At 38.9% G+C, this 27532-nt stretch overlaps 2 protein-coding genes across 6 annotated transcripts in view; both read right to left on the bottom strand.

Annotated features, from left to right (window-relative positions):
- Positions 1-265: 265 nt before the first annotated feature.
- LOC126873111 (uncharacterized) lies at positions 266-24702 on the bottom strand. 5 transcript variants are annotated; one of them, XM_050633648.1, is made up of 4 exons: positions 24230-24702; positions 9539-9625; positions 6843-7900; positions 266-3627 (listed from the first exon to the last, which is right to left on the bottom strand). In XM_050633648.1, the coding sequence occupies exons 1-4, from the start codon at positions 24478-24480 to the stop codon at positions 2435-2437; spliced, it is 2589 nt and encodes an 862-aa protein (XP_050489605.1). In that variant the 5' UTR covers positions 24481-24702; the 3' UTR covers positions 266-2434. The 5 variants fall into 5 exon arrangements, with proteins under 5 accessions (XP_050489605.1, XP_050489607.1, XP_050489609.1 ...); XM_050633650.1 differs by lacking the exon at positions 24230-24702 and adding an exon at positions 12636-14971; XM_050633652.1 differs by lacking the exon at positions 24230-24702 and adding an exon at positions 9997-10158.
- Positions 24703-24839: 137 nt separating this feature from the next.
- The window catches only part of LOC126873112 (G protein-activated inward rectifier potassium channel 3-like), a 45266-nt gene continuing 42573 nt past the window's right edge, over positions 24840-27532 (bottom strand). The window contains exon 10 of the mRNA XM_050633655.1: positions 24840-24932. The gene's annotated coding sequence lies outside the window, so the exon portion shown is untranslated. The remainder of the gene's footprint in view (positions 24933-27532) is intronic.

Below are 27532 nucleotides of genomic sequence, written 5' to 3'. Positions count from 1 at the left end.
TCATTCTCACGTCCTTTCGCTTATCAGACGCGTTTCCAAGTGAATTGGTACGTACAACGTGATACACGAAGGATCTCTTAACCTGTGAACTTTAGTTTCAACAATCGTTTACAGGGGCGCATAGTTAAACTTAAGCAATGACGAGTATACACGTCGAACGGAGGGCAAATGCTCGCGTTATAAATTTTTTCGGAAAAAGGTAAAGCGAAACGAGGAAGGATTTTAACGACGAAATTGAGAGAAAGGAAAAAAATTGAATTTCTCGTAGATTTCGACTGGTCTTTATTACAAATAAGAGTTTCACAATTTACGCTAGAAGTCACGATGGCAGGTATCCATGTCCCGGAGGAACACTCGGAGCTCTACCATTTTCAGGTTCCTCTGCACACTCCGTCTAAATAATATCAGAATAATTCGATCTGGTTCGCTGTGCCGATCGAATCACATAGTTGAGAAGCTCTCGAAGCGGCTGTCGATTTCGTGCAAACCTATCCTAGCGATCGATAGTGTCTTTTTAACTGGGAACGTTTCTATATACAAACGTCGATCTAGTGCTTAGGATACCCTGCAAGCAATAAATATTAAACGAGGCTAATTTGTTTTGGCGGTGAGAACGTTCGCTACCCTCACTCTCGTGGAAATAGAAAGTTAAAACAAGGCACTTTATCTTCGCTATGGTGGCTACCTTTTTTCTACTATAATTAGAAGTATAGTACGTGGAATTGTTTAACCAACACGGTTCCTTTCGCCATAAACTGTCAAATTAACCCACTAAAGACTACTCGTTTGAAATATGTATATATATATATATATGTTTTGTTGTTTGTTTTTGACCGAAGTAAATCATTGAATTCCATTTTTTAATGTCGTGGTTACGAAATGAAATTCCAAAGATTCGTTCGATTTTTCTTCTTCATTTGCCTATATCCGGCAAATTGGTCTTTAATGGGTGAATTTACGGGAGAATTAACAGGAATTAAATGGCATCGCTAAATCTACGAAGTTTCGTTCGAACACTGATGCTTTGCCAGGCATGGACGTAACTGACGTATCGATGACTTCAGTCAGAATATCGTTAATTTAATACCTTAGCGTTCGTGCGTGCTAAATTGTAAAAATATACCTTTCGATAGTTTGCTAGGTACTTTTGTTACATCTAGTCGATCATTATACCTAAATCTATCGAATATGCTGACTTTAGATAACTTAATCTTAAATTCTGAATTGCTTGATAATTTTCATTAATGGAATCTCCAAGATCTTCGATATTTCAGTTCTCAAGTTTTAATTAAAATGACGGTTAATTATATAATTAATGGTTAGAGCGTCGTATGCTTCGTTTTCGAAACTACCTCGTGAAGCGTTTTCAGCCAAGTTCTCGAAAGCCTCGTCGTTCGAACAAAAACGATTATATCCACGTTTCGTTTCTAGAAGATTAATTTTACTAAATTCAACGAGCAATTTGACTGGCTCTTTTAATTATTACACATGGAAGCTTCTAACCGACCTGCGGTTTAGTGTAATTTACAAACATCGTAAAATAGCAAAAATAATTGTCCGCATATCTTCTACTTAATTTATAGAATATAAATTCACAGATACTTATAATATATAGTTGGAAAAGTTACGCGTTTTAAGCCGTGACTATACAGAAGAGTGATAAACGCTAAGCGGTGAGCGATAAGAAGCACAGCGATGAAATACGTGACGGCTGAACGATAGAAAATAAATGAGAATAATTTTGATTTATTTTCTATCCCTTAGTCGTCGCTTGTTTGTTGTGGCTCTGTCGTTTATCACTTTTCTGTATAATCACTGCCATACACGAAGAATGTCTATACGGAAACACATTGGTTACTTTCTCAACCCTCAGAACACAATGAACTACGCGAAACCAATTGAAAGTTCTTATTCCACGAATTTGTTGAATTCCTCAGAAATTTGTCAAAATTTATTTCGTATATCTACCTTTTATAAAGAGTTCTCTTGCACGATAATTTACCAATTAACAATATTAATTCTTAGATTCTTACAATTACGTGCGTTCAGCTTCACGTCGAACGAAATAGTCGGACGACTTGTAATCTGTAAAATTCAATTGCAAAATTTCACTTGTTCTATAAGCAAGCTCGTTACCGTTACTTATAGAATTTTACTAATAACATTGGTTCGATCGTAAACAAAAGGAGAGTGCGGACAAGGGTATTTCGCCCGAAAGAAGGAAACAAACTGATCGATGGAACCGAAGAATAAATGTTCAGATTCTCGCGTCCAGCCGCAGCTGTGTCCAATATCATTGATGCTCGAGGGTTGAATAAGACCAATCACGACTCTGATGCCGCTTTGGAAATACGTAAAACGCAATATTCTGTACAACACAATTGCACTGGCACTTGGAAGCGATATGTTTCACTAAGAGAAAGGCACACTTTGCTCAGACGCTCGTGTAAGGGACCGTCTGCTTCGCGACAATATTCTTCTCGCCAAATTTACGAGAACCATTCTCACTAACTAAATTCTTGGACTCCTCGCTATCCAACGAGCTATTATCACTGTTAGGTCTCGATAAAACCTCGTTCACATCCTGAAGCTGCGCATTCTCGTAACTCCTTCTATTTCTTGCGATCACAGGTTCGTTGGGAATTTTTAGATCCTTTCTAACGCACTCCGGGCTGCAATTCCACTGCATTCCATCGTAGAAGCCAGATTCCGGCGACAGATCGGATACTGGAGAGATTGGTAACAAAGTCGATGGAACTGGTGACTTTATAGCAGGAACGTAGTCGTTCGGCGATAGATCAGGATCCGACAGCGAAGTGCTCTTGTCTTTAGCTAATATCTCCTGTGGCTGACACGATTTCGAAGGTTTTTCTATTTCTATCATCAACCTGTCGTCGTTGGAGTTCAATCTTCCTCTGGCGTCCACTTCTTGGGGCTCCCTGCATCCTTTTACGTAGATGGCCTTCCTCGTCGCGTTTAAATACTCTCTGCTGCCCGTGTGTTTTCTATTAACGATGAAATTCTCCCTGTACCCGGTCTCCACCGCGTTCTTGTTATCCAAGGGGATTAATAAATACTTTCTGGACCCATTCAAATTTCTTCTGGACCCATCCAGGGATCTTTTATCTTCTTCCAAGCCTCGAAGAATATTTCTATGATAGAGACTCCTCTTGGAACTGTTCAAAGATCTCTTCTCCTCGTCCGGAACACCGTGTCTCGTGTTCTTCCGATTAGTCGATTTTAGTAACAACGGACTCCCTTCTCTCGATGTTTCTGGCTCTTCGAAGATGATCTCGCGGCTGTTCTTCAGGATCTCCCTGTTCACCGCTTCCGGCAAGTGTTGTAGATCGACGTCACCCATCACCTGGATCCCATCAGCGTCTAAATCGAGAATCTTGTAGTGGCTATGGTCTCGATTTGGAACCGGTGGTCCGTGATACGTCGAGTCTCTGCAAGAATTTCGACAGGTGGTCGCCTCGTCGGCGCTGGTTTCGCTTCTGCCGCTGTCCACGTAGGTTAAATTGTGGTTTGGATGATGATGAGGGTGATTTAGGTGTGGACGATGACCGTAGTGGTACTGGCTGTCCTGACAGGACTCCATTAGGAAATCCTCGTCTACTATCATACCTGCAAAATAGTCTTCTACTTAGAGGAATTTCAGCTTTGATCTTTCGAACTTAGCGAGTAGAAATGTTTGTATAAATTTTGATGGATAATCGATATGACGCGTACTTCGATGTGAATGTGTTTGGCTTTGAATTATTTTACAAATTATCTTACAACAACCAACAAATACCACTTTGCTTAACCCTTCGTTTACAAACGTATTTGTTTCGCCCTCCATAGGTAGATGATTTGTACGTGGAGTTGAAGCTTTTCGCTCTTTTAACTTTGTAAAACAGATGCCCAGGTGTTCGTGTAACGTCTCAGTTACGTATGAAATGGTTAAATGAAATTTTTGTCGAGTCAAATGTCTGAAATATCTTTCGAAAATGACGACGATGAGAAAAGCAGGAATTGGAGGAATTTCGCTTACTGTTTCAGCGATTCAATTTGCTTACGAACGCTTTGCTAAACCCTTTGCTGTCCAGACACTCGACACTTTAGCCTAATCGATCTACACTTAATAAATGACTTTCAAAGGTGTTCGTAGTTTTGGCTGTGTTCTCGTACTTTCATAAGCAATAGCCACATCTGTTTTAATATATTTTTATTAAAAGAAAAGAACGAAATAGAAGGTGAAACTCAACTTGACGTAGAATTGCAAAGGGTTAAAGATGATTTAGTAAATGTGTGGCTCAGCGATAGTTTTGTACATGCACTGAGAGTCAAAAGTGTGTGTACGCTGAAAGGCAAGAAATTTATTTCGGATCTTCTACGCGCATAAATTGAAAATTGGTTGAGAGGAGACGAAGTATACAGGATTACAAATCAATGATAATCTCACGTTTGACTCTCAATGCGTATGATAGCCCTTTACCAACAACCTCTCGATCGGATCGTATCGCGCAACAATGTTCGACAGGACGTCACGCGATTAAGACAATACCAGAAACAGACACAAGCGTGAGACGGACAAACCAGGACCTCTTATCGAACATCTGAAACTCATCAGCCGCGGAAAATCCGTAGAAAAAACTGCTCGATACGCACTTTGAGACGAGTCGTAGCTTTTGTGGAATCTTTGGTTTGTCTTAAATTACAGCGTCTGGTGCTTCGCTAACTGGCCACGAGTTGAGTTCTCATTTGGCTAATTATCGAGAAACGTCAACCCTCGTGAACGCGTTTTAACCCTGCAGCCGCGGGCGACGCGAAAATCGCGTTTTACTTATTTTAACGTCTTAAAGATAAGCAATAAAAGTATATGAGATTCGCATGGCAGTCATCGTGTTAACACTAGAACTACTGAAACCATCAAACTGATGTTTATCAAACTTTCTGAAGACATACTGGTATTTTTGCCACGATTAATATTGATTTTTATCTAGGTACAGAAATTTACAAATATAATTATATAGATCAATTCTTTGAAGGAATATCGTTTGAATTGGACTGATTCGTACGTAAAATATTTAGGTACATCGTGGACCAGCGTAGTTCTAGTATTAATTTCGGCGAAATTTTTGGCCACGTTATTACGGCGTCGTTTTTTCCATTGTATTGAGAATCTCCTTGTGATAGACCTGTACAAGGTATAAATAGACGGCGGAATTTCACGCACTCACGAGAAGTTTAAGGGTGCAAAAGTTCACAGAACGAACGTGGTATGCCAAAATATATAAAATATCCAACATTATGATACCTGTTACAAACATTCAACGAAACGAAACAAATCCCCAAGTTCTACTCTTTCAGTCGTATTCGGAAAATTATTAAAAATCTGCAGGAATATCCGCAGTCTACGTATCAATTTCGTCCGCGATTTTCTGTACGAAAAGAAAGAAGAAAAAAGTGAAAATCGCCCGCGGCTCGGGGGTTAAGAAGAAGAAAATGTCCGTCGCACTGAGCGGCCACGCGACTTCGGCTCCGCAGTCGACGTGTTAAACACCCGAGCTCTCGTCGATCCATGGAATGTCAACGTGATGTTTCGGTGATCCGTGAGAAGAGTGTCCTTGAGAGGCAAGGAACTCCGGGGCGTCCGCTTGGTTGCTGGTCAATATCACCGGCGCGGATTTCGGCTCGCTAGGAATTTTCCGCAGGCCTCCATCTACGGTATACACCAGCACCAACAGAGTCAGAGAGACATCGAACGAGACCCGTTCACAGAGTCGTCAACACGTGCATACTTACATACAGAAGCTCAAAGCATTTCGAAGCTCAAAGCACGCGAGTCTGGCAGAACAAACAATGGAGGCAAGCATGAGGCAAGCAGGTGGTTTGATATCGATTAGTTTGATTTGCGCGTGCATGCCAATTAACGCAGACCGACCTTGTTGCGTCGTTAGTGGTTATTTTGTAACTCGTTATATTGGCCGACGCATCGCGGAAACTTTTAATTACACCGGACATTCCGCTCTAGTAAATAAAAATTGAATAGGCTGTGTGACAGGACGAGCCTGGTGTCGTTGACGCGTGTCGCAAAAGGACGAGGGCAAATTGCGTGGTTTTACGTTGAATTCCAAGTATGCAATTCTAATTTATTTTAGATAGTATTAGACGTGAGAGGTGTGTGCGGTGGGAGAGTAGCGAGACTAATAAGAAACAAGATGTATCGATGTGGAAGATAAGTCTTCCTTTCGTTTATTTCTTGCAAAATGATTTTTAAAGAACGGCTTAAGATAGAAAGATAATTCATCGTTCGAAGATACGCGGCTACTTCTGATATTCGCCACAAGAAGAAGCCGCAAGGCGGAAAGAACGCAAGATGAAAAATAACGTTATTCGCTATTTCTTGTTTTTAGTAGCTCCATGAGTTACTTTCATTATATTCTCGTGTCCGACTTTTTCATTTAATTCGCGAATTCCGTGTAGGTTTGTGAATTGTAGAATGTTCCAGTTCGAAACTATTCAGTACGCTATATAATGCTTCGTTTCCTTGTTGGACAACATTGGTAATCGTACTTTTAAATGTACAATGTATGCCAACAGAGATTCAGTCTCATTACTCTTACGACACCGTGTGATACGAGATGAAGGGAAGATCTAGTTAGCCAAAAATCTAACTAGCTCACCGCTGAATCTAGATACAAATATTCGATCCTTTCTTTTCACGTCAAACTCATTTCGAAAGAGAAGAGAACTAAAAAAAAAAAAGGCTAAACAGATAACACAGGTAACACACAGAAACTACGTTCTATTCAATGCCAAGTGTATCCATTCTCTAGAAACCTGCAACCACTTACCGTTCCCATGACGAAGTTCTTCTTGTATTTTGTAAAACTCCGCCAGCTCTCTACTAGAACACAGAGGCGTTCCGACCTGCGTGGTATTGTTGAACAAGGAGTAATCCACTTCGTAGCCCTGTCTCTCTTTCGAGTACGTGACCATGGGCTCGAACCTGTATCCCCAGAGGATCTCTTGTGGCAAATAACTGGATCTGGCCTGAGTGGTTTGTCCTGTCGATTCTATCGTTCCCTCGAGGATCGCCACAATCTCGAACCTCTCCGTCAGCATGTCCTCGGCGGACATGTTGTAAAACGGCGACTCCGCGTTGATTTTGTGAACGATCGTAGTGGGCCAGATGAAGAACAGGTTACCATTCTGACCATCGGTGCCTACGGCCAGCTCCTGTTGGTTCTGTGACAACACTTCGCCCTCCTTGGTGGTCCTGGTCCTTATCAATTGGGCCCTAATGGCAGCTCCTATTATGTGACTTTTCCTCATATCGCCGACTCGGAACATCAAACAGAGCTCGCCGTCCCTCTGACAGATAACAGCGTTCCGCGAGAATAGCAACGTTTGAGTTCTCTGCTTGGGCCTGCTCATCTTTGCGAACACTATGCCCACCATGAACGCCTGGATCATCACACCGACGATGCTCTGGATGCACATAACGAAGATCGCCTCAGGACATTCCTCGGTCGTGACACGACTTCCGTAACCGATCGTGTGCTGCGTCTCGATACTGAACAGGAAACAGCTCGTGAACGAGAAAATATTGTTGATGCAGGGTGTCCAGTTGTTGTCTATTTGATACGGGGGCAGGTGGTCCTTTTCAAAGTCACCGTGGCTGAACGCGATGAGCCACCAGATGACCGCGAAACCTAGCCAGGAGAGCACGAAGCTCAGACTGAAGCACAGCAACATCCATCGCCATTGAGTGTCGACCAGGGTCGTGAATATGTCCCGGAGGAAGCGCAGGGAACGCCTGGAGATTCGCGACTGAAGGACGTTGCACTCGCCGTTTTTTAACACGGCGCGACGACGTAGCTTCCGCGTTGGCCATGCTCTGTACCGGCTCCTGAAAATTACAATTCTGACGGTTGGTACTTGGAGGAAGGAACTTCGCTTTCATTTGCTCGCAGATTTGTCTTTCATAGGTTCTTATCGCGCGTAGAATTCTTTTAATTTTTAGCGAATTAGTTCGACTTTCGTCGAACGAAAAAGAGATAAATTTTGTAAATTTAACAAAAATTCTATTTCCGATTTCTTTCGAATTTTCATTTTATTGGATCGCTCGGCCATGCTGGATCAGGGAAAGATAAATTTTGGAAATACGTCAAAAATTTCAAAGTTGGTCTTATGTCCTAAAATTATATAGATTTCTGTCGCGAGCACGAGAGGAACAGAGGCGATTTTCAGCGCAACTGGTATCGGAACTTGGAACAGATTCCTTGTAATGGTCATTGATTTCAGTGGATTATTCTTACGATAGGCATTTGACACGATAAAAGTTCGTGACGAGGCCGTTTGACAAGGTGATTGTACTCTTTATAAGGACGAACACGTTTTTGATTGAGAAATTTGATCCTATACGTCGCTACGTATTGACCCACTTAAAGATAGAAGTCAGGTATATTCCTGAAACTTGATAGCTTTTTAATTAATCTTAAGCAATCAGACAGGCATCAATCGATTTTTATGCTACGTCGTATCATTCCTTTAACGATTATCGGCTTCGAGATTCAGCAAAATAACGATTACGTCTGCGCATCGATTATTTAACAATGACGTTGCTTTCCGCGAAAGCTACTTGACGATAGAGATCGTAAATCATTCGCGCAGAACTGAATCTCGGTTTCGATTATCTCGGCACGTGGTAACACGTGTAGCGTACTATTTTTTTTTTTTTTTTCTAGCAAAATAACCGCGAGGGAATAAATTATTTCTTCGAGCGAGATGCTCTACGAAATTCTCATCAAGGCCTCGTCGACATTTGTACACGCGTCGTAATATATTCTCCGCGGAGATCTTGCCGGATTTGAATAGCAAATTTCAGCTGATCATATTGTTCTTCTGGTGTCAATCGATCGTTACGCACCCATCGCTTTCCTTATTCGACACGAATCTTTATGAAAATTCTAGCAGAGATTCGCGCGCGATAGACGATTTGCAAATTGTGATTTTTGCGACGTATTTTGCGCGATGTATACATCTGGCGGGATTTAGACATGCATTTTTATTATGCTAAGCGGATGATCGTCTGTAGCGGAGATGGCGAACGATGGAAAATTTTATCGTCAAGTTTGTCTCCAGCGTATGGTATTTCCCGTATTGTTAACGCGACAATTTTACCCGCAATGCTCGAGATTTTATTTTTTATTCGTGTAACAATTTTATTTGATCGAGAATTTTCGCACGAGTTTTCATTTTCCTTTTTCTTTCGTTTCGAATACCCGAGATTTTATCTTCTGTCTGTGTGAAAATTTCTTTCCACCGTACGATGTTTTATTCTTTAGTTGCGCGAATATTTCTGCTAATCGTCCTAATTTGTATTTCTCTGTCGTTTCGCGAGAAATACCCACGATGAATCTGTTCGTGTTTCGTGTTATCGCAGATTTTGACGGAAGTTGTTCGATGATCGATGGATGACACATGTTTGATCGCGTTTCAGTACTGAATACTTTCTCAAATTTAACGTTTCAAGAAGAATACTCACGATGGATTTCTTCGCATTTTACGTGATCCTTCCTGAACCTTTCCATGACAAACTGTCAATCGTTGCAAAAGTTCACCAACTATTTCTCTTCAACAGATGAAACACACGACAATTTTGATCACAGACTCGACACATTTATCATAAATCATTTACACCGTTTTAAAACTTCACTCTGAAATTATCATATCGCGAAACAGACAGGCAGCCGTTCTCATTAGTGGCAACAGTTCACAAATCAACTGAATCTTCACCGAAAAAGTGAAAGAGAAAGAAAAAGAAAAAAAAAAGATAATTTTGACAATCCCTAGACAACTCGACCAATTACTTTAACGCCGTCGATAAATGACACGCTTGCCACTTGTCTCTGGTGCTTCTGTCTATTTAAAGCGCGTCGAAGAAGCGTGTTTAAGGAATTTTTTAATCAGTCAGCGATAACTCGAACGAACTGCGATGCTTACACGATTCGAGATGCAAAGTCGACAGGAGCGATTTCATCATTCGTCGCTGTGAAAAGTCGCGAAAATCGTGCGAAAAGCGGCCACAGCTGCACAGAACCAACAGTAGAATATATCGACGCGACCAGTTCGATGATCTGTCTGAGACCTTCGCGCTCGCCACCCTTTCATATGGCCAAAAGGAAGTCGCCATTTTGACTCCGTACGATAACCGAGCAACTGTTATCTACCAATTTATTTATTGCCACGCGTAAATCAATCGCCGACACACGCGGTGAACTCTGCGGTCCGCGTTTGTTCATCGTTGTGTTGATTCATCTCGCAGATCGATGGCATTTACTAACAATAATTGTAAGGTCGATAATTTAATCGATTAATCTTCTGATAGCGATGAAATTATTGATATCATTAAGATAAACTGTTCGGTGCTTAGAGAAGGCGCGAAAGAACAGCAAAAGCGAGAGAAAAAATGAGCAAAGGAGATACAGGCGATAGTGTGATGGAAGAGAAAGAAATTCATGAAACATTCAGAATCGACGTGTTAAGGATCAAACGATAATAATTTATTACAACGTTATACATGTCATATACATTTGTTTAATGTTCATAAAACTGTGAGATTCAGCGAAAGAAAAGATGTTAGGGGAATGGAATAAAAATTGGAAATTAATCTGTTGATTGGATAGTCTGTCAATAAGGAGATTTTCGATTAATTAGAGAATTAAAAACTAACGAAGATAAATCAAATTTAATTAGGTCGGCTTTAATTCTTGCAAATGTAAATGAAGATTAATGAGTCAATGTTTATTGATTCTCTGACTTTTATACCGCTTGATGACTAAAAGAGAATATCTTAAATTTAGAATGATTTATCCGAGAAATATTTCATAGAATCACGGAATAATTATTGCTATTTAATTATAATAGCCATAAATATAGTCAAAAGTATATTGGACTTTAAAATCCCCTTTTCCTGAAGAATAATTTATCACGTTTCTGCTCTAGAGTCTTCAACTGTACGATGTATGTAGCAGTGATTTATTTTGAATAGAAATCAGACGACGCGTAAAAATATAGAAAATCTATAAATAAAGAAATTATTATGACAAAAGAATTAGCAATTCGTATGACGAGTTAACTCGTCTTCTTTGCTTAACAGGATAAGAGTAATCGAATCTTATCCAAGCTTTGGGTATTTGACAAGGTTAGATCATCGTAAATACGATATTGCACGACCTCGAATAATTCGTCTAGATATCGTCGATTGATCTAAGTTCTATCGTTATCGGGAAGAGACGATAAGGAATAGTTTACAACAAAGAAATTTCTATAATTTTATGCTGCAGAGAAGGTACGAAGTAAAATCATCGAAACAGTTTGATCGTCCAAATTGAAGCTCGACGATGAATTTCAAGGTTATTTGCCAGTTTTCTTCCGAAATATTCAACGACTAGCAAATAAGTACGCGTTGAATTAACACCTGCGTGTATGGTAGCATACCGTTTCGTAAAATATTAATTATTTAGAATCGATAAATATTTTCTCAGCAAATTATTAATAATTTTCAAATTGATCGTACATCCGAGAAAGCAACGCAGCTTTAAAATCGTCGTTCTGTCTACTGCACAACCGATTGAATTTTGGAAATCTTATATTGATAGAATCAGTGAAGTTTCGAAAGTCGCGAATTTATATCATCGATGAAATTTTAGAAATAAAAGGAACAACACTACGAGTTATCCGACTAAGATTACACGAATCTACAGAAATTTGTAATCTAATCGACTCGCAGCTTGCCGATTTATTAATATCATTGCTTACCAAATGCTAATTATTATTATGCTGTTGTCAATAGTTACGGAACAGGATCAAGTATTTGCACATTAATTCACAAGCTAACTGCGGAATTTAGTTTTAGAAATCTCTCGTGAGCTTAAGTCGTTGAGTGCGTGAACAAATACAAGCGAAGACGAGCGTACTCGTCAAATGCAGTTAACTGGCTTACAAAAACAACGGATGGCCCGAGACTTTTGCACAGTTTCGCACAGTTTTGGCAGTCCGAAAATCGCGCTGGTGTAATTCAAGATTTCGAGAATTTGGGCTTTGAATTTGAATTCCAACTCCGAAATAGCATCGCTGCATTATTTTCACAATAAATCAATTTGTATCCTCATTCTCCGTCTGCATACGTTTCCGTTTGATTTGAAAGAATGCGACGAATCTTTCATGACGATAAACAAACGACGTTATTCCTATGAAAGACGATAGCGGACTGACCTACGCCACTACTACTTTTTAGCTTACTACACAGTAGCATCTCGTTCGCGAAAAATTCAGCGAGCAACGTCTGCACACAAGTATTTATTAGGTGTTTTCGTAATTGTGTCCTCGTTATTCGGATAATTGGGACGGTTGGGGTGACCGGTTGGAATATAATCGCTTATCGAATTAACTTGTCAGTCGTAAATAACAACGCAGAGACAGAAGTGGACGAGAAAGACTGCGTTCGTCGATGCGTTATTAATTCACCGGTCGTTAATGAATAGCTAATCCCACGATTCTAGTTATTAACTGGGAAGCCAACTACGCAGCTCGATAACTCTTCACATCGAATAAATTCAGATTAGAGTGTGTCATTTTACCTGCTTTTAAGCGATGGAGTCTTGGACATTTTTACTATAACAGGTGTTGTTTGTTCCGACGATGGCAACAGATTTTGTTTCTCGTCTCTGTCCGGCGAGGATGATTTCACGCTCGAAATTGGATCTTTTGGAACGTCTCCGTTCATTTTTGCTTCTTCTTCTCCTTTTTTTCCTTTGATACACACGCGTTAGCTCGCGTATTCGGACAATACTCTACCTCGAACAATATTTTCCATTCGAGGACAATAGCGTACGACGTTGTTCCCGTTTTATTCGAAAGATTTATTAGTTTGACGAAGAGGTTCTAGACACTCGGATAATCAGATTTGTGACATACGATTGCACGCGCACGTGATATTAAACGACACGCTTCGACGTAGCTGCAATTTCTCATTTCTTATCGCGAACGAAGAAGGATCAGTGGCGGAAGGATTTTTTCACATCGTACAAACATTTCTCTGTGTCACGATCTTAAGGTTTCTTGCGCGATTGTAGATAACACACACGTACAATTTATCGATACGCGCAGAAATTTCTACGTGTACGCTCGGTTTAATATAATTTCCAGATGCTTCAAATGTCAATTTCGAACTTGAAAGTTAATTTTGAAAATCTCGATTTTCCTGTTACCTTGCACGGCCCTTGGAAAATTTGACGATCTTTACATCAGTATCAATTTCTATGCTCGCAGCAATAATTTCAATAATCTTCCGTTTCTTTATCAAGCTAAGTTTCAACAAATTCGACGATTGTAAAATTCCCTTTGATTTTGACGAACACGATAGCTACTATCGGAAACGATAGTAGGAATGAATTCCCAGTGATTGCAGCGATAATTCTAACAAGTTACTATCTTGTCAAATAGTTCAGCGATCGCGAAAAATCCTCTCACGTCGCAGAATGAACCTTCGATGATCGCTGCAAACGCGAAGCGTTGAAATTAATCAAAGGGAAGGCAATTACTTCTTGTCTCGTTCCACGATTGGTTCTCGTTCCACGTAAGTCTTTCACTTATCGTCTTAGATCTCGCAGTTACTCGTTTCGTTAACCACGATCAGACTAAAAAGAGTTTATCTTTTATCGACTTCCTTTCTCGTACACTATTTGACAACTATGAACACAGCTGAGAAAACTCACTGGCAATCGCATTTGCTCTTCAACCGTTGCTCTTAGAATTGATTCCCAAAAACCAAGCGCACGTCATCCATCAATTTCTCTCTGATTATCCAATGGTAATTCCATTAAATCTTTCTAATCCACTTTTAAACCCGACAGGATCTGTCTGTCTTAATCGAGTTGAAGATTTCTTCAACAAAGTGAAATTGTATTTTCTCTTGGATAATCACGTTGTTCTTTAGTAAGATTTCGTTTCGTTTTATGGCCTGTTATCGTTCGAACGGAAGACACGCGATGTACGCGGAAGAAACGAATGGTTAGGTGAATAGGTGTCGAGTTTGATGATGGAGAATCTACTGATGTACGAGCAATGATGTAGGACGTCTTATACGAGCCAACACCTGGCCAGTGGTCTCCACTTATCAGCTACTAACAATAACGTTTGCTCTTTTCATTTGCGAGAAAATGGCCTGATTACGTCACGCGGAATGTTTCCCTTGTTTCCTGCCTTTTTTTTCTTTTTTCTTTATCAACGATATCGCGATTCTTTGCAACGGCGCCTTCCCTCTCAAACTTCTCTTTCTTCAATCACGATTACTTCTAAAAATTCTACGAATTCTTAAGCAACACTGTCTCTGTATTTTACACTTCTTTTCATATTTACTTCAATTTCGATCCAACACTGGAGTAAGCGCACTGTTTTTACCGTTCTCGTAGATTTATCCAGCAAACAGATGGAGAATTTCTCTTGTAATTAAAAATCTGTTTAAGCTTCGAATCAACATTGGCCTACGAACGATTCCACCTTCCCGATACCTTTGCAAACTTACGGAGCAAATGGAGCAAAGAACTTTTCCTACAAATACACGTCGCGACCAGCGCTCGATGCCAAATCACAGCCCTCGAATTTCAGACTTTTGATCGAAAATTGATCCACCGCCTTTTATGCACGTTCGAGCATCGTTCACGATTCGCAAAAGGCACCTAAAATCTACTTTCTTCGATTGTTATTGGCACGACGAAAGCGCGAATCTCATCGGCGACTCAAAACGACGTTCATGTGATACACTGGATGTCTTCTTCAATTGGCACTATCTGTTTCTCGTTTATAGCGTGGTGCACTCGGTTCACCGATAACATTTTCGACGAGACCGACATCGCGAAGCGTTTGACTACAACGCCAGCAAATCAAGATTTGTTCCACTGACTTCGTTTGACTGACTCGAAAAGTCCGGGAGCATGTCTTATCACCGAGCAGCCATCTCCTTATCGGCGTCGCGTCGTTCTTGGCGAACCATCGCGAAATCGCTGATTGCACGCAAACGCCCGAGCTCGAGCTTGTGAACCGAAAGCGTACGCGTTACTTGCGAAAGCAAACTTTTCCGCGAATTATCGAACATCTCAGATCAGATTTATCGAGCCGATATCCCGAGTCGAAAATCTATAACTCAGATTTATCAATCCGCGTTGGAACAAGTCGGTGTTTGTCGACGTACGAGGAGGTTGTCCCATACGGAGATTGTGTGGACGTTTGTTACGGAAAGACTGCAACTCGCTGGACATTCCTTTTTACGAGCTTGATACTTCGAATTTATGAGTTTGACGCCTCTTCGCTGTTGATTAATATTTTTTATTAATTCCTTATTCATTTGCACATTGATCATTGTTTTTTCCACTCTAGTCGATAAGCTATTTTTAACAGGCTTTCCGAGTTTCATACTCTTTCACCGTTGATTAATATTGGAACGATATTGGTTTTCTTTCTATTAATTTTTGTTATTAATTTGAAGATTAACGATTTTTCGACTCCAATCGACAAGCTATTTTTAAAAGGCTTTCCATGTTTCATACTCTTTCACTGTTCATTGATATTAGGAAGATATTCGCTTTGTTTTCACTGTTATTAATTTTGAGGTTAACGATTGATTCTTCCATTTCTCAATCGATTTTTTATGTTGCTAATGAGCACACTTCTGATAAAATTAATGTTGCCTTTTATTGAGGTCAAAATATGATTATATATAATATAGGTACTTTTATCTTTAGCCTCATCGATCATCGTTTTAATAATAATTATCTATATAGTATTTAACGTATATAGTGTACTTAGGTTTGGTTAAATATTTCATCAATAACGTGGTTAGATATTTAATCACATTGCAGCTGATTTCTTCGCTGTTAACGTTTTGATGGACACTTTGACACGCTTATCTTTTTAACTAATATCAACTATCGTCCAGGAATTTAGAATGAATTGAAACGTAGGGAGAAATTATTTTTGAAAATTTACTTTCGAATTTGCTGATTGTTTATACTATCTATTGGTGTTAAATAAAATTGGGAAAATAAGTCGCATATGTTTTGAGATATTGCACACTAATTACAAATATCTTCGAATAATACAATTGAGATATTCACAAAAAGTGGAGTTGATCGGTTTGACCTTTGAGATTTGTTCTTCTATTTGTGCAGTGCAGAAACAATAAATGAACGATAAATAGGAACAAAGAGAATTTCATTAACACATCGAATTGAAATTTAAAATAGGAAAATAATATACATACATGCGCAAGTATTACATGGGAAATAAATTCGGATGGTATCTGGGTTAATTAAAATCCAATATCAATGACGTTTTATTGGCACTGATAAGGGAAATATCGTGAGAACCGAGAAAATTATAGGTCTGAATTTCTGGCGTATGATATAAAAATAATGGAACTAATTAACATAATTTAGAGAGCATCCAGCTCGTCCAAAGTTTCGTCCCCGTATGTTTGCCAAGATATCAATCACGATTCAGATTTATTTTCAAATCAGATCGAGTTATCTCTTTCTCTTTAGCTGATTTATCAGCTTCGTCTGTCTCCGTACAAATATTCCGAAAGATATAAAATGGCAAAAAGATTAATCTTAAACGTGATTCGAGTACAGTTTTTATCTAACATCTAATCGTATCTTTCATTTTTTATTTACGGTATTATTGGTAAAAATATTTCTGCAGATCAATGTACCGATTTTTTCCTCGATTCTCTTGCGATTTTTGTACGAATCCAAGCTTCCATGAAAACAATTTGGCAGTAGTCGTTGTAAGAAATACGAACCGGAAGGGCTCGATCAACACCGGCAACGTTGAATCGCCATTAGCTGTTAGTAATTTATTCGGTGCGCATTATAATGGTGCTATCCCATAGCAGAAGAGGTCGTATCGTTTGTAGGCGTCAATTGAGAACGGTACTAATTCCGGAGTACGACAGCTCGAAAGCATGTCCTCACGTGTGTTTGTCCAACTTTGCCAGCGAAATATTCGATCGAACTCCTCCAAAAAATATTAATCCCACGAGTACACAAAATATTTCAAATATTCCTTTTTTCTGCAAACAACGGAATTTAATTTTCTATATGGAATGAGTCAGAAGAGGTTCTGACTCATTTCGAATTACGTGTACACGACTTGTTGGATAAAAAAATAACACCAACAGTTAGTTTTTTTTTTCTTTTTGTTAATTTATATTTCTACGTAGATACGAGGGTTGTTTTGTAAGTGCAACGTGAAACCCTTTGATTAATTGAGTAATTCAAAGGAGATAATAAATGCAATTCGTTTACAAATAATTTAAGGTGACAGAATCGGCAATTCACCTTGTGTCACCGTATGTCGTTTATCCAAATTAGTCGCGACATATTCACAGGGTATCAGATACTGAACTTCGTTTCATGAATTTAAATGAACGCTGAAAAATATTCATTAAGCTGCCAGAACATCCTGGTGACGACTAATTGCATGCAAATCGAGTCTCCGAACAGGTTTCGCGAATCAAACGGAAAATCTCGTTCTACTCGATAGTTGGTTCCATCATAGTTGACTAATTACTTACAACGTAATACACGACAGTGGCGACTATCAATCGACAGATACAATTTCAGAATGAGAAAAAAGAAAACGAATCAGTCTTGTAGATATCGGCATCGGCATTATATTTTTTCTTTTTTCAATTTCACGTTTTTCTTTCGACACATCCATTAGGTTCAATTAATCGAGTTATTTTACAATACAGTATCGAGCATTAATCGACAAATGCAATTAGAAATAGGAAAGAAAACAGAAGCAATAAAAGCAACGGATGTAGGAATTCCGCAAAAGGACACGATTTCAAGTTATTTCGATTTGATATTTTTCTTTCGAGATATATATCAGGTATTCGACCAAGTCGTTTTATTGAAAGAATAACACGTACTCTACAGAGACATGCAGTATTTCACGAAAGTATCTGAAAGCACCTATAAAAACCTTTTACGAACGTGTTATGTGTTTTACTTGAAACATTTTCAAATTTTATCGTCCTGCAACGACATCACCTCTTTTAAATTTCGAAGTTAAGAAGCTAAATAAAGAGGAATCTCTATCGAAAACTCGGTTTCGTTTCAAATTTTTCAAATATAATCACAACTGGACTGCGGATTTTTACGAAGAAATGGCAGCTACGTGTTAATTTCTTTCGTCTACTACAAAGTACTTTATTTTGCATATTGATATACATATATATATATATTTATTTGTATATCATATGCATTGATATTTTTATGATATCGTAATTATCCGTAGATCGTGTTTTATCTTATATTCACAAACTATGCGAAACTGAGTCCAATTTCTAGATCATCAAGTTGAAATAGATAAATATAATACAATACCATGCGCATTCTCCGCGATTTTCCATCCGCAAATTTCCAATAAGTCCGTAAAAATTCGCAGTCGGATCGTGACAAACCTGTCTCGCTACGGTATAGCAATAAGCCTTTAAAAATTCGTTTCATGTAACACCCATAATGCAATACATTCGTGAAATTTTCCTACGACAAATCTCGAAATATTTTCGCCAGACACCGTGTAAAATACAGAATGAAGCCACTCGACGAAAAGAATAATACGTATTCTACCTCCTTCGAACAAAACCAACCAACTGTTTCGTTTCTCGCGACGTTAGCTCGAGCGAGACGCGACGAATCTCGTTCTTCTTCCGACAGAAACGCTCGATCTTGCCGGACTCGACATGACGAAGCTGGCCAGCTTCCGGTACACAATTTTCGAGGCGTTTCCCGACGCGGATTAAAACCAGCGCGTTAATATCATCGGGTGTACGCACACTGCGGGTCGAGCTCTTATTGCGAGCTGTCCAACCGCACTGTCCACGGCTTCGATAACGAGCTTTTAATTAAACTAACGAGATCGGACGAGTTGCGAGCTTCGGCCTCGCGAAGATTTTCATTTTCGATCGCGGCTACCTCGAGTGTGGAATTTTTTTCCGAATTTTCACACGACGATTATCGTAGCAGCAGGATTTCCTCGCTTCGGAAACGGCGCGCCGGTTTTAACATGAGACCGAATTATTTTTCCAGCAGACATTGATTGTGTTAACGAGGCTGGTTAACGCTAGAAGTATGTACATATCGCTGAAGCACAACTAAATCTTGTACGGAAAAAGTTAAAGTAGATATCACAGGGATGTAACAAGGAATTTCTGATTATAAATTTGAAAGTACTATAGCGTGCTTTATAAAAGTTGCGCATCTGAAGGAAGTCAACTTTTCGAGGAAACTCTTCTTCTTGGAAATTGTCGTGCATGTCTGTTAGATTAATTTCGAGTCGATAATATAGGTAGGCAATTATAAGATTAATAAGAATTAATATAGTATAATATAGAATTAATTAATAATTCCAGATTGCTGAATGATACTGTATATCTTAAAAACGTATTAAAAAGTCTATAATTATCTATAAAACATCTGTGATTGGAATTGTTGATTTTTAGAAACGAAACGCGTGTAGAGACTGGGCTTGGAAATTCGAGTAATCTCTTGACAATTCCTCGTAATTCGTCCTGTCGCTAGGAATGATTTTTTAAACGGAGATTCTAATTGAACGAGAAAATAGGATAAACTTTCTACGATGCGCGATATTCTAAAATCATTTTAGCTAGAAATTCGTTTTTATTTAGAACAAGAAAACATTCTCACTGCCATCGGACTGTATAATAATAGAGATTCTAATTAAACCAGACAACAAGTTAGATAAATAGGTCTAAAGATAGAGATTTCTTAATGGATTTTCTCAGATGTATAATGCTGTTAAGTTATAAATTTTTTCTTATCTAAAATACTTTGGACAGATTAATGATGTTTCTCTATCGCACATCGTATCGATCGCAAGATATCTGTTGCGCGTATAATCCATGCGAATAAATACGGATTAGTTGAGCAGTAATAATTGGATTACTAGTTTCTATCAGTTTAATACGTGTTTTCTAGCATCTTAGATAATACTCGTCTTTTCACACTTGGTAAATACTTGCAAGAAGCTTAACTGTATCACGTTCGAATAAAATAGTAATCCTAGAAATCTTCGATATAGTAATAATCATCGTTGTCATACGTTTCAATTGTTAAATATAGTTTCGAACAAGAGAGAAATTAAATTCTCTTTTACTCGTCGATGGCATGAAATTTATTTTTGTTACGCGTAACAAGTGGCGCGTTAAAAATCTCGAATACGATAGTATTTTCATTCGATTAAACACAAAATACCGTAACGTTATTTCGAATCAAAAAAATCTGGAAATCTTTTTCTACACGTTGTGCGTTGTTATTCGTCGCCTCATGAAAAAAAAACCTGAAATTTGTAATTCGTTGCGCACGATGAGACGGAAGTATTTTCGAGAAAATCACGAGCACCCACACAGTCTGGATTGTCTTTCGTCCAGGAAACGGGAAATCCGATACGGCTTGAGAAATCGTTAAGAGTTTCCGCGATTAACTCTCGTTCCGCGATCACCGATTAATTCGTCACTACGGCGACCTTTCGAGATTTCACAAGGTGAATCGCCACGCTCGTTTAACATTTGCCATCTCTTCTTGAAATTAATCGCCGAGCAGGCAATCTCTCGAGCCAGTCAACGAGCAGGTATCGAGTTTTAATACCGACAAGTACACCTTACCACTATTCTAATTAAAGAAAGGAACGCCGTTCGATTAAAGCGATCTTGGCACAGAATTTCTGTTCTAAAGAAAGAATTGCGAGAGAATAGGAGGATTAAAATTCCATTGAACCGTAGAAATTCTTCACGAAACGAATACCTTTTCATCTACCAAGTAATATAGAATTTTATAAAGCACGATCCATTCTCGATTTATTAAGTTATTTACGGCTTGTCGGTTTTCTACGTTCACGTTTTCCAATTCATTTATTTTGGAGATATTTTTCGTTAACGTCGCACGTGTAATTTTACCCATGTAATTACGATAATTATCGTTTTCTACGTTCACATTTCGTAATTTCTAATTTTGAAGATATCTTTCGTCGACGTTCCACGTGAAATTTTATCGATACAACATGAAAGTTTTTAAATACCTTCGTTGGTTGCTACCGTGTACGTTTAGCGAAGAATTTCCGAAAGTGTTGCAAATTTAATTATCAAGATAGAACGGATATTCTGCCGATATTTTGTCTATTATCTTTGCCCGACTACTTAACACGTCGAATTTCATGCATCTCGTCCCGACATATATTTACATACGCTACGCTATAACGTTTAATTTTCGCAAAATATTACGTTGCATTTCTTCGACGATGTTATCTAAAGCGCTCACATCGTCGACAATTTTTTAGTCTCTGAAATTTATCGCACGTTAGTCGTTCTGAAAAATTTAGTCGAGAGAACGTGAGTCACGAAACGGCAGCGGTAGCAATCGACGCGTTAAACAATAAAAATTCCATCGATCTGTTCCACAAACTATTATTACTACGATATAATTGCCGCTAAAAGTTAATATAAAAATCTCTAGTAAAACGCATTTAGTCGTCGATATGCTTAATATAGCCATACTTTGTCGTCATTCTTCTTACGTTCGCGTCTCGTAACTTGACAATTTCCAAGACATATTTCTCAAAAGCATTCCGCGTTAGAACGTAATGAGGCGAACGTAAGTAAATTAGCAGCGAAGGTCAGCCGCGTGTTCTTGAATTTTACAATTGTCGCACGTGTAATATGTTTTCAAGTTCTTGATAAATGGGTAGGACGATAGGCTTCGCGATAGGTGAATTAGAGCCAGAAGGGTAAACAGTGGTGCGGCATAGACGCAGTGGATACGGACGTCGTTAGTTAGCCTCGCGATGCTACGCAAAATATATTGCATCCCGTTTACGTTAATAGACTTCTGCCTCGATAAATTCTATCAAACTCGATGATAGGCACACGGCAAATATCCCGGCGTAATAATTATGATGACACTAACGACGATCCAACGTTCTTGATAACTGCGACTGTTACGGTGGCGGATTAAGGGAAAAACTCGTTCGATGAACGATTACGGAAGATTATAGACTATTAGCAGCATCCAGCTCGCGGCAATCTTATCGAGTTTCTCTATCCTCGTTTTTGTCGATTCTGCTCGATCATTGGGTGCAACGCTCCGCGTACAAGATCGTTCTTAACCGAGCAGCTTTCTGGAAAAACGTCCGTAAGATGAAACGCGTAAATCGCGTAGTTACTCAGCCGCCGTATATCGCATAGCACGGACATACAGCTTCTTTCTTTGGCGGAGTTTCTCGATTACGATATCTCGGAAGGCTGGACGAACGATTTTTCCTTCGAACATTAGAACGAATAAGTTAGAATCGATAAGATAAAATCGGTGAAGTTACTTGAAAGCAGATGATAAAGCGGCAGCGACGGGACATGCGAAGATTTTATCGAAGATTTTGCCGACGAATTACGCTATAAAAATCGAACGTGCTTCCTTTGCTACTCTTAACGCATTAACGATATCCTGTGCAAACGACGAACGTTGCTTTTGATCATAATCGATGTGGTTGCGATAATTACAAGATGTAGCGTACGTAACGTAATTTGTCATTGGATGAAGAATTTCTGGGAAAATTACGCGTTAAGATGTTGTCGGTACAGGGTGATCGATATTTTCCCAGCATTTTTATCCGATTATTTAATATCCTGTACACAGCATCTGGCGCCAGAAAACGTCGAGAATGGTTTCCTCAAACAAAACGTAACCGGCTTTTGCTCGAGGATGATCCAGCAGAGATAGGCTGCCTTGGGAATCGGCCACGTGATTCGCCAACCACCGATGTTTTGTTCGGTAATTGTCGCGTGATTATACTATGCTTTTTTACGGTCACCGATACGTTCGCTCTTTTGTATGTAAAACAGACGTTTCCGGTTTTACACGAGAATGAAATAGCTTTTGGGCAGAGATCTGAATATCCCTAGGATCGTTGCAAGTAACGGCTACAAGTATCTTTAAAGTTGTCCTTGATTTTAATGACTCGCAGTTATCAGTTATTGGCAAATTTCTACAGCGACGATTTTTGAAAAGGAAGATTGTCTGTTGGTAAAAATAGAACGAAATAACAGTTTCGTTGAAAGATATTATCCTTTCTATGAATTCTAAAGAGTCGATAATTATGATCTTATGTGAAGAAGATTTAGTACGTTTCCTTATGACAATTTCACGTTCAAAGTTTGTTTCTTTCAACGGTAAGTTACAAATTACTAAATTACATTCATTCGAACCAATTTGAGCCATGTATGTACACTAATCTACGTACTGTAGTAATTGGTACGTGTAAGTATCCGTTTTCTACCAGATATACTATAGAATGAAGCCAAATTTCGATACAGGTTATTTGATATCAGGTAACTTGATAAATCCGAACAACGTTTGATAACAACAACGCGATTAAAAGAAAGAAATAATACATAAAGAATATATTACTATATACAAATCATATTTAAATATACAAAAAATATGCTGTTATATCCAGTTAGCTGTTTTTGACGAATATACTCGTCACGGGTATACTCGTTATGCTTAAAAAGCAGTTAGAATTTGCTGTTTAAATTGCAGTTTTAGCGAAAGCTAAAACATATTCGTAAATTTGAAGATGATTTGAATACTTGGAAGACGAGACGAAATAAAACGAACGAATAAGAAATATAAATAATTATTATGAAAGAAATTGTATTTAGTGCACATAACGACATATTTTAGGTACGCACTTTACAAACACATCGCAACAGCTAATCGGATATATAAATTATATACAAATATATAAAAATATACCGGTGAAAGAAATATATACAGGGTGGTTGGTAACTGATGGTACAAGCGGAAAGGAGGTGATTCTACGCGAAAAAAGAAGTCGAAAATATAGAATAAAAATTTTTCGTTTGATGCTTTGTTTCCGAGAAAATCGACTTTGAATTTTCGCTCGGTACGCGTGCACTTTATCACGTCTCGTTACAACGGATCTCACTGTAGATCGTTGTCTCGATGAAAAAATTAAAAAAAAATTTTTTTATTCTATATTTTCGACTTCTTTCTTCGCGTAGAATCACCCCCTTTCCGCTTGTACCACCAGTTACCAACCACCCTGTATATGAATGTACGTGCAAAGAACTTACCTGGTAGAATCTTGCCGACTGACACCACCACCGATGCTGCTGCTCTGGGTGCTGACCCTGACCAGGGTGACGTACCTAGGCAGACTGGACAAGGTTCCCGTGTTCCTTTGTCCTAGTAAGGGTGAGTCGGCTGTGTTCGGGTTGTCTGGGAGTTGCTGGTGGCTTCGAACCTCGTTATCCTTTTCCTCCTCCTCCTCCTCGATGGTACCCGGGAGGCGAAACAGCTTCTGTGGCTCCTCTATGCCACTCATTTCCGCGCTTCACGTGTTACGAATAAACCCCCATTGAGAATGTCAAACTCATCTTCCTACTCACTCTTTCTCCCCCTTTCTACTTCACCTTTTCTCCCTCCCTCTCTCCTTTCTTTCTCTCTTTCTGTCTTTTCCCTTTTTAATTCTTTTTTATCTCACCGATCCGCCTCGTCGACACTCGCTTCTCCGCTTTCCTTCTCGTCACTTTGTCTTTTATCGCTCCCTCTCTTCTTAAGTTCCTTGTACGAAGTTAAATTGGAATCAGGAACGACGACGGGTTTTCTCGTCCCGTGACCAGGATGAATGAAGTCGCTGGATGTGTCCACGCGACGATGACTGACGGCCGTTGAAGAGCAAAGTTCCGTTTTCTGCCATCGTTTCTTCGTTTCCTCTCACTTTCCACCGGCATTCACACCGCCCTTCCGTTCGCGGAATCCCACCATACCTCGTCCCTACGGTGCGTAATCGATTTTGTGCGTTACGTTATTAAAATGGGGAGCAATGTACACGAGCGTTGTGACAAAATAATTTTTAACACACGGAATCCGGCGGAATAACTTGTGACAGCGTGCAGGACACGATTACTTGTAGAAAAATAAGAAAAATATATAGAATGAAAGCTTTTTATTCTCGGCTTGGTTTACGAGAAAATCGAGTTTGAAAACTGATCGAGTATACTGAAACTTTATACGGAATCACGTCGTGTCTGCTTTTACGTGTTATTCGACCGGATCCTCTATATCTTTTTCCGTTTATGTAATCAAATAGGGAAACAAAAGGAATTTACGTTACAACTATAAACGACAATATTCTTATGTATCATCAGAGCTGTCTTGCATAATCTTGAACTAATATCATTGATGAAATTGGTCAGTAGTGACAAATTATTACTAGTACTATACTTCAGGTTCTATAAATTTACCAGTTATATTGTTTGACGTAAAATTGTAAAATTGTAAAAGAGAGATCTATAACGTACGATCAGTACGTTAATATCGTTAGTTAATAAATTACTGTGCAGAAATGTCCAGATCGTCCCACAAGTAATGTCGTCTCGTACTTTGCGTTTTGAATTTCTAAAGTAAAATGTAACTCGGTTGAAATTTAGAATCAATGACCAACAGAGTTAGAAATTTATAATATTTGGCGAGTGAAATAAATCTCTCCTTCGGATTTCATTTCTTTCGTCGTGTTAATAAAAATATGAATTTTCATAAACAGTGCACTAATAATCAACACGATGATACTTATGAAAGGACTTAATATATAAATTATACTCGTTTGTGCGAACGTGTTGTCAATTTTATCGCGTGAAAAACGTCGTCGGTATTTTCCCATAGAATTGACTGGAGGAGACCGTTGAAAAGCGCGACAGAACTCCGTCGTTTGCATCGGGCCTCAGACAACAAGTTTTGCGACATTTCTTTTTCTTTTTTTCTTTTCGTCTGGGGTATCTCGATTGTTCGATTAAAGGAAGGATAGGAGGGAAGGAGGTGCAGAGGATGCCGATGAATTTACATCACGCTGACGAGAAGGTTCCGGAGATCGAGACAATGTGTCGATGACGTGTTCCTTGTTTCCGGTTTCGATAGAATTTTAGGGAATTATCGATGGTATGTTTTTTTTCGGAATTTTGATTGAACGCTGCCAGCCACTTCCTGATAAAAATAAGCGCAGGTATTATCTTTTTTTTTTATGAATAATACTCAAATCAGGCGATTCATTAAATTAGTTGAATCTATCAAACTCTAATCTATACTTAATACTAGAGCCAAAGAAAGAGCAGAATCGTTTCGAAAATTCCTAAAAATATGTGCAAGTATCTTTCACGATGTTAATTAATTTGACGTTTAATTTTATCGAGCAAGAAACGTGATTACATGTACTTACTCGTTTTCTTCGTGTCGCTTTGATTCCACGTAACTATGCACCACATATTTACGTTTATACTAGACAAGACCATAAATAAAGATATATATTCAAAATAGGCAAGTACGTATAGTCGTATTTCTGTCTCGACAAAGTGAAAGTCAATTCGTCAAAAAATCCGCTTCGTGTTTCCAGCGATCGAAGAAATTCAGAATGAAAACCACTCGTGGCAAAACCTCTAAACCAGACTCAAACACGATGAAAATATCTTCACTTATTTTCGAGTGAAAATTAACTTGTCCTATAAAAAGCTTCGTTATAAGGTCGACAACTTGGTGACTTAATTGGTTATAGTTCTCCTGCGATATAATTACGGGTACATTTATAAGAAAATCCTCTGATTTCACAATATAAAAATATCTTCCACCATGTGTATTAACAAGGTCAAGTTTTCCATTTTCTTCTTCATCGTCGAGGAATGTGGAAAACTGTGCGAAGAATGTGTGCAGGAAAGCGACAAGAAGTCGAGATTCCCGCGATTCCTGCGATTGTTTTAGACCAGGGAGAGAGAGAGAGAGAGAGAGAGAGAGAGACAAAACGAGATAATGACGGAAAACGAGTATGAAAGAGTGGTGGGAAGGACGAGGTTGGCCAGATTAGACCATCGATGAGCCATTACATAATTATTATTTTGCAGATTTTGCCGATTAATCTGCGTCGTAATCTCTGAATCATAATAAAGAGAAACACGTAACAGCACGGAACTGAATTTTCGCGGGCGATTAACGAAGAATCGTTTCGTTGGGAACTGCTTCCTCCTCGTCGACGCGTTTTTTAAGCCGTCGCGATTATATGTTTTTCTTTTTTTGTCTTATCGAACCGAACGATCGTAGCTTTATCGCGCAGAAAATAATATTATCAACGCGCTGTGACAAAGTACGTATGGCGGATATCTCGGCAGAGACGAAAAATGTCGCGGCAAACAAACGGTGAAAAATTGTAAATACTGCATAAATACCGCTTATCTGGCACGATGACATAAATTATATTCTCGCTGGTTCGTGATTCACTGAATTTCCCTGGCCAATGCGTTATTATCGCGCGCTTGTCAGCTCGTAAATGGCTTAAACCGTAAAAGTAAGAAAAGACGGTGAATACTTTTTACGAGCTGATGATAAAACGT

Source organism: Bombus huntii, chromosome 14 (assembly GCF_024542735.1).
Source record: "Bombus huntii isolate Logan2020A chromosome 14, iyBomHunt1.1, whole genome shotgun sequence".
NCBI lineage: Eukaryota > Metazoa > Arthropoda > Insecta > Hymenoptera > Apidae > Bombus > Bombus huntii.
The sequence above is the reverse complement of the archived record's forward strand: the minus strand, read 5'-3'. Positions and strand labels throughout refer to the sequence as shown.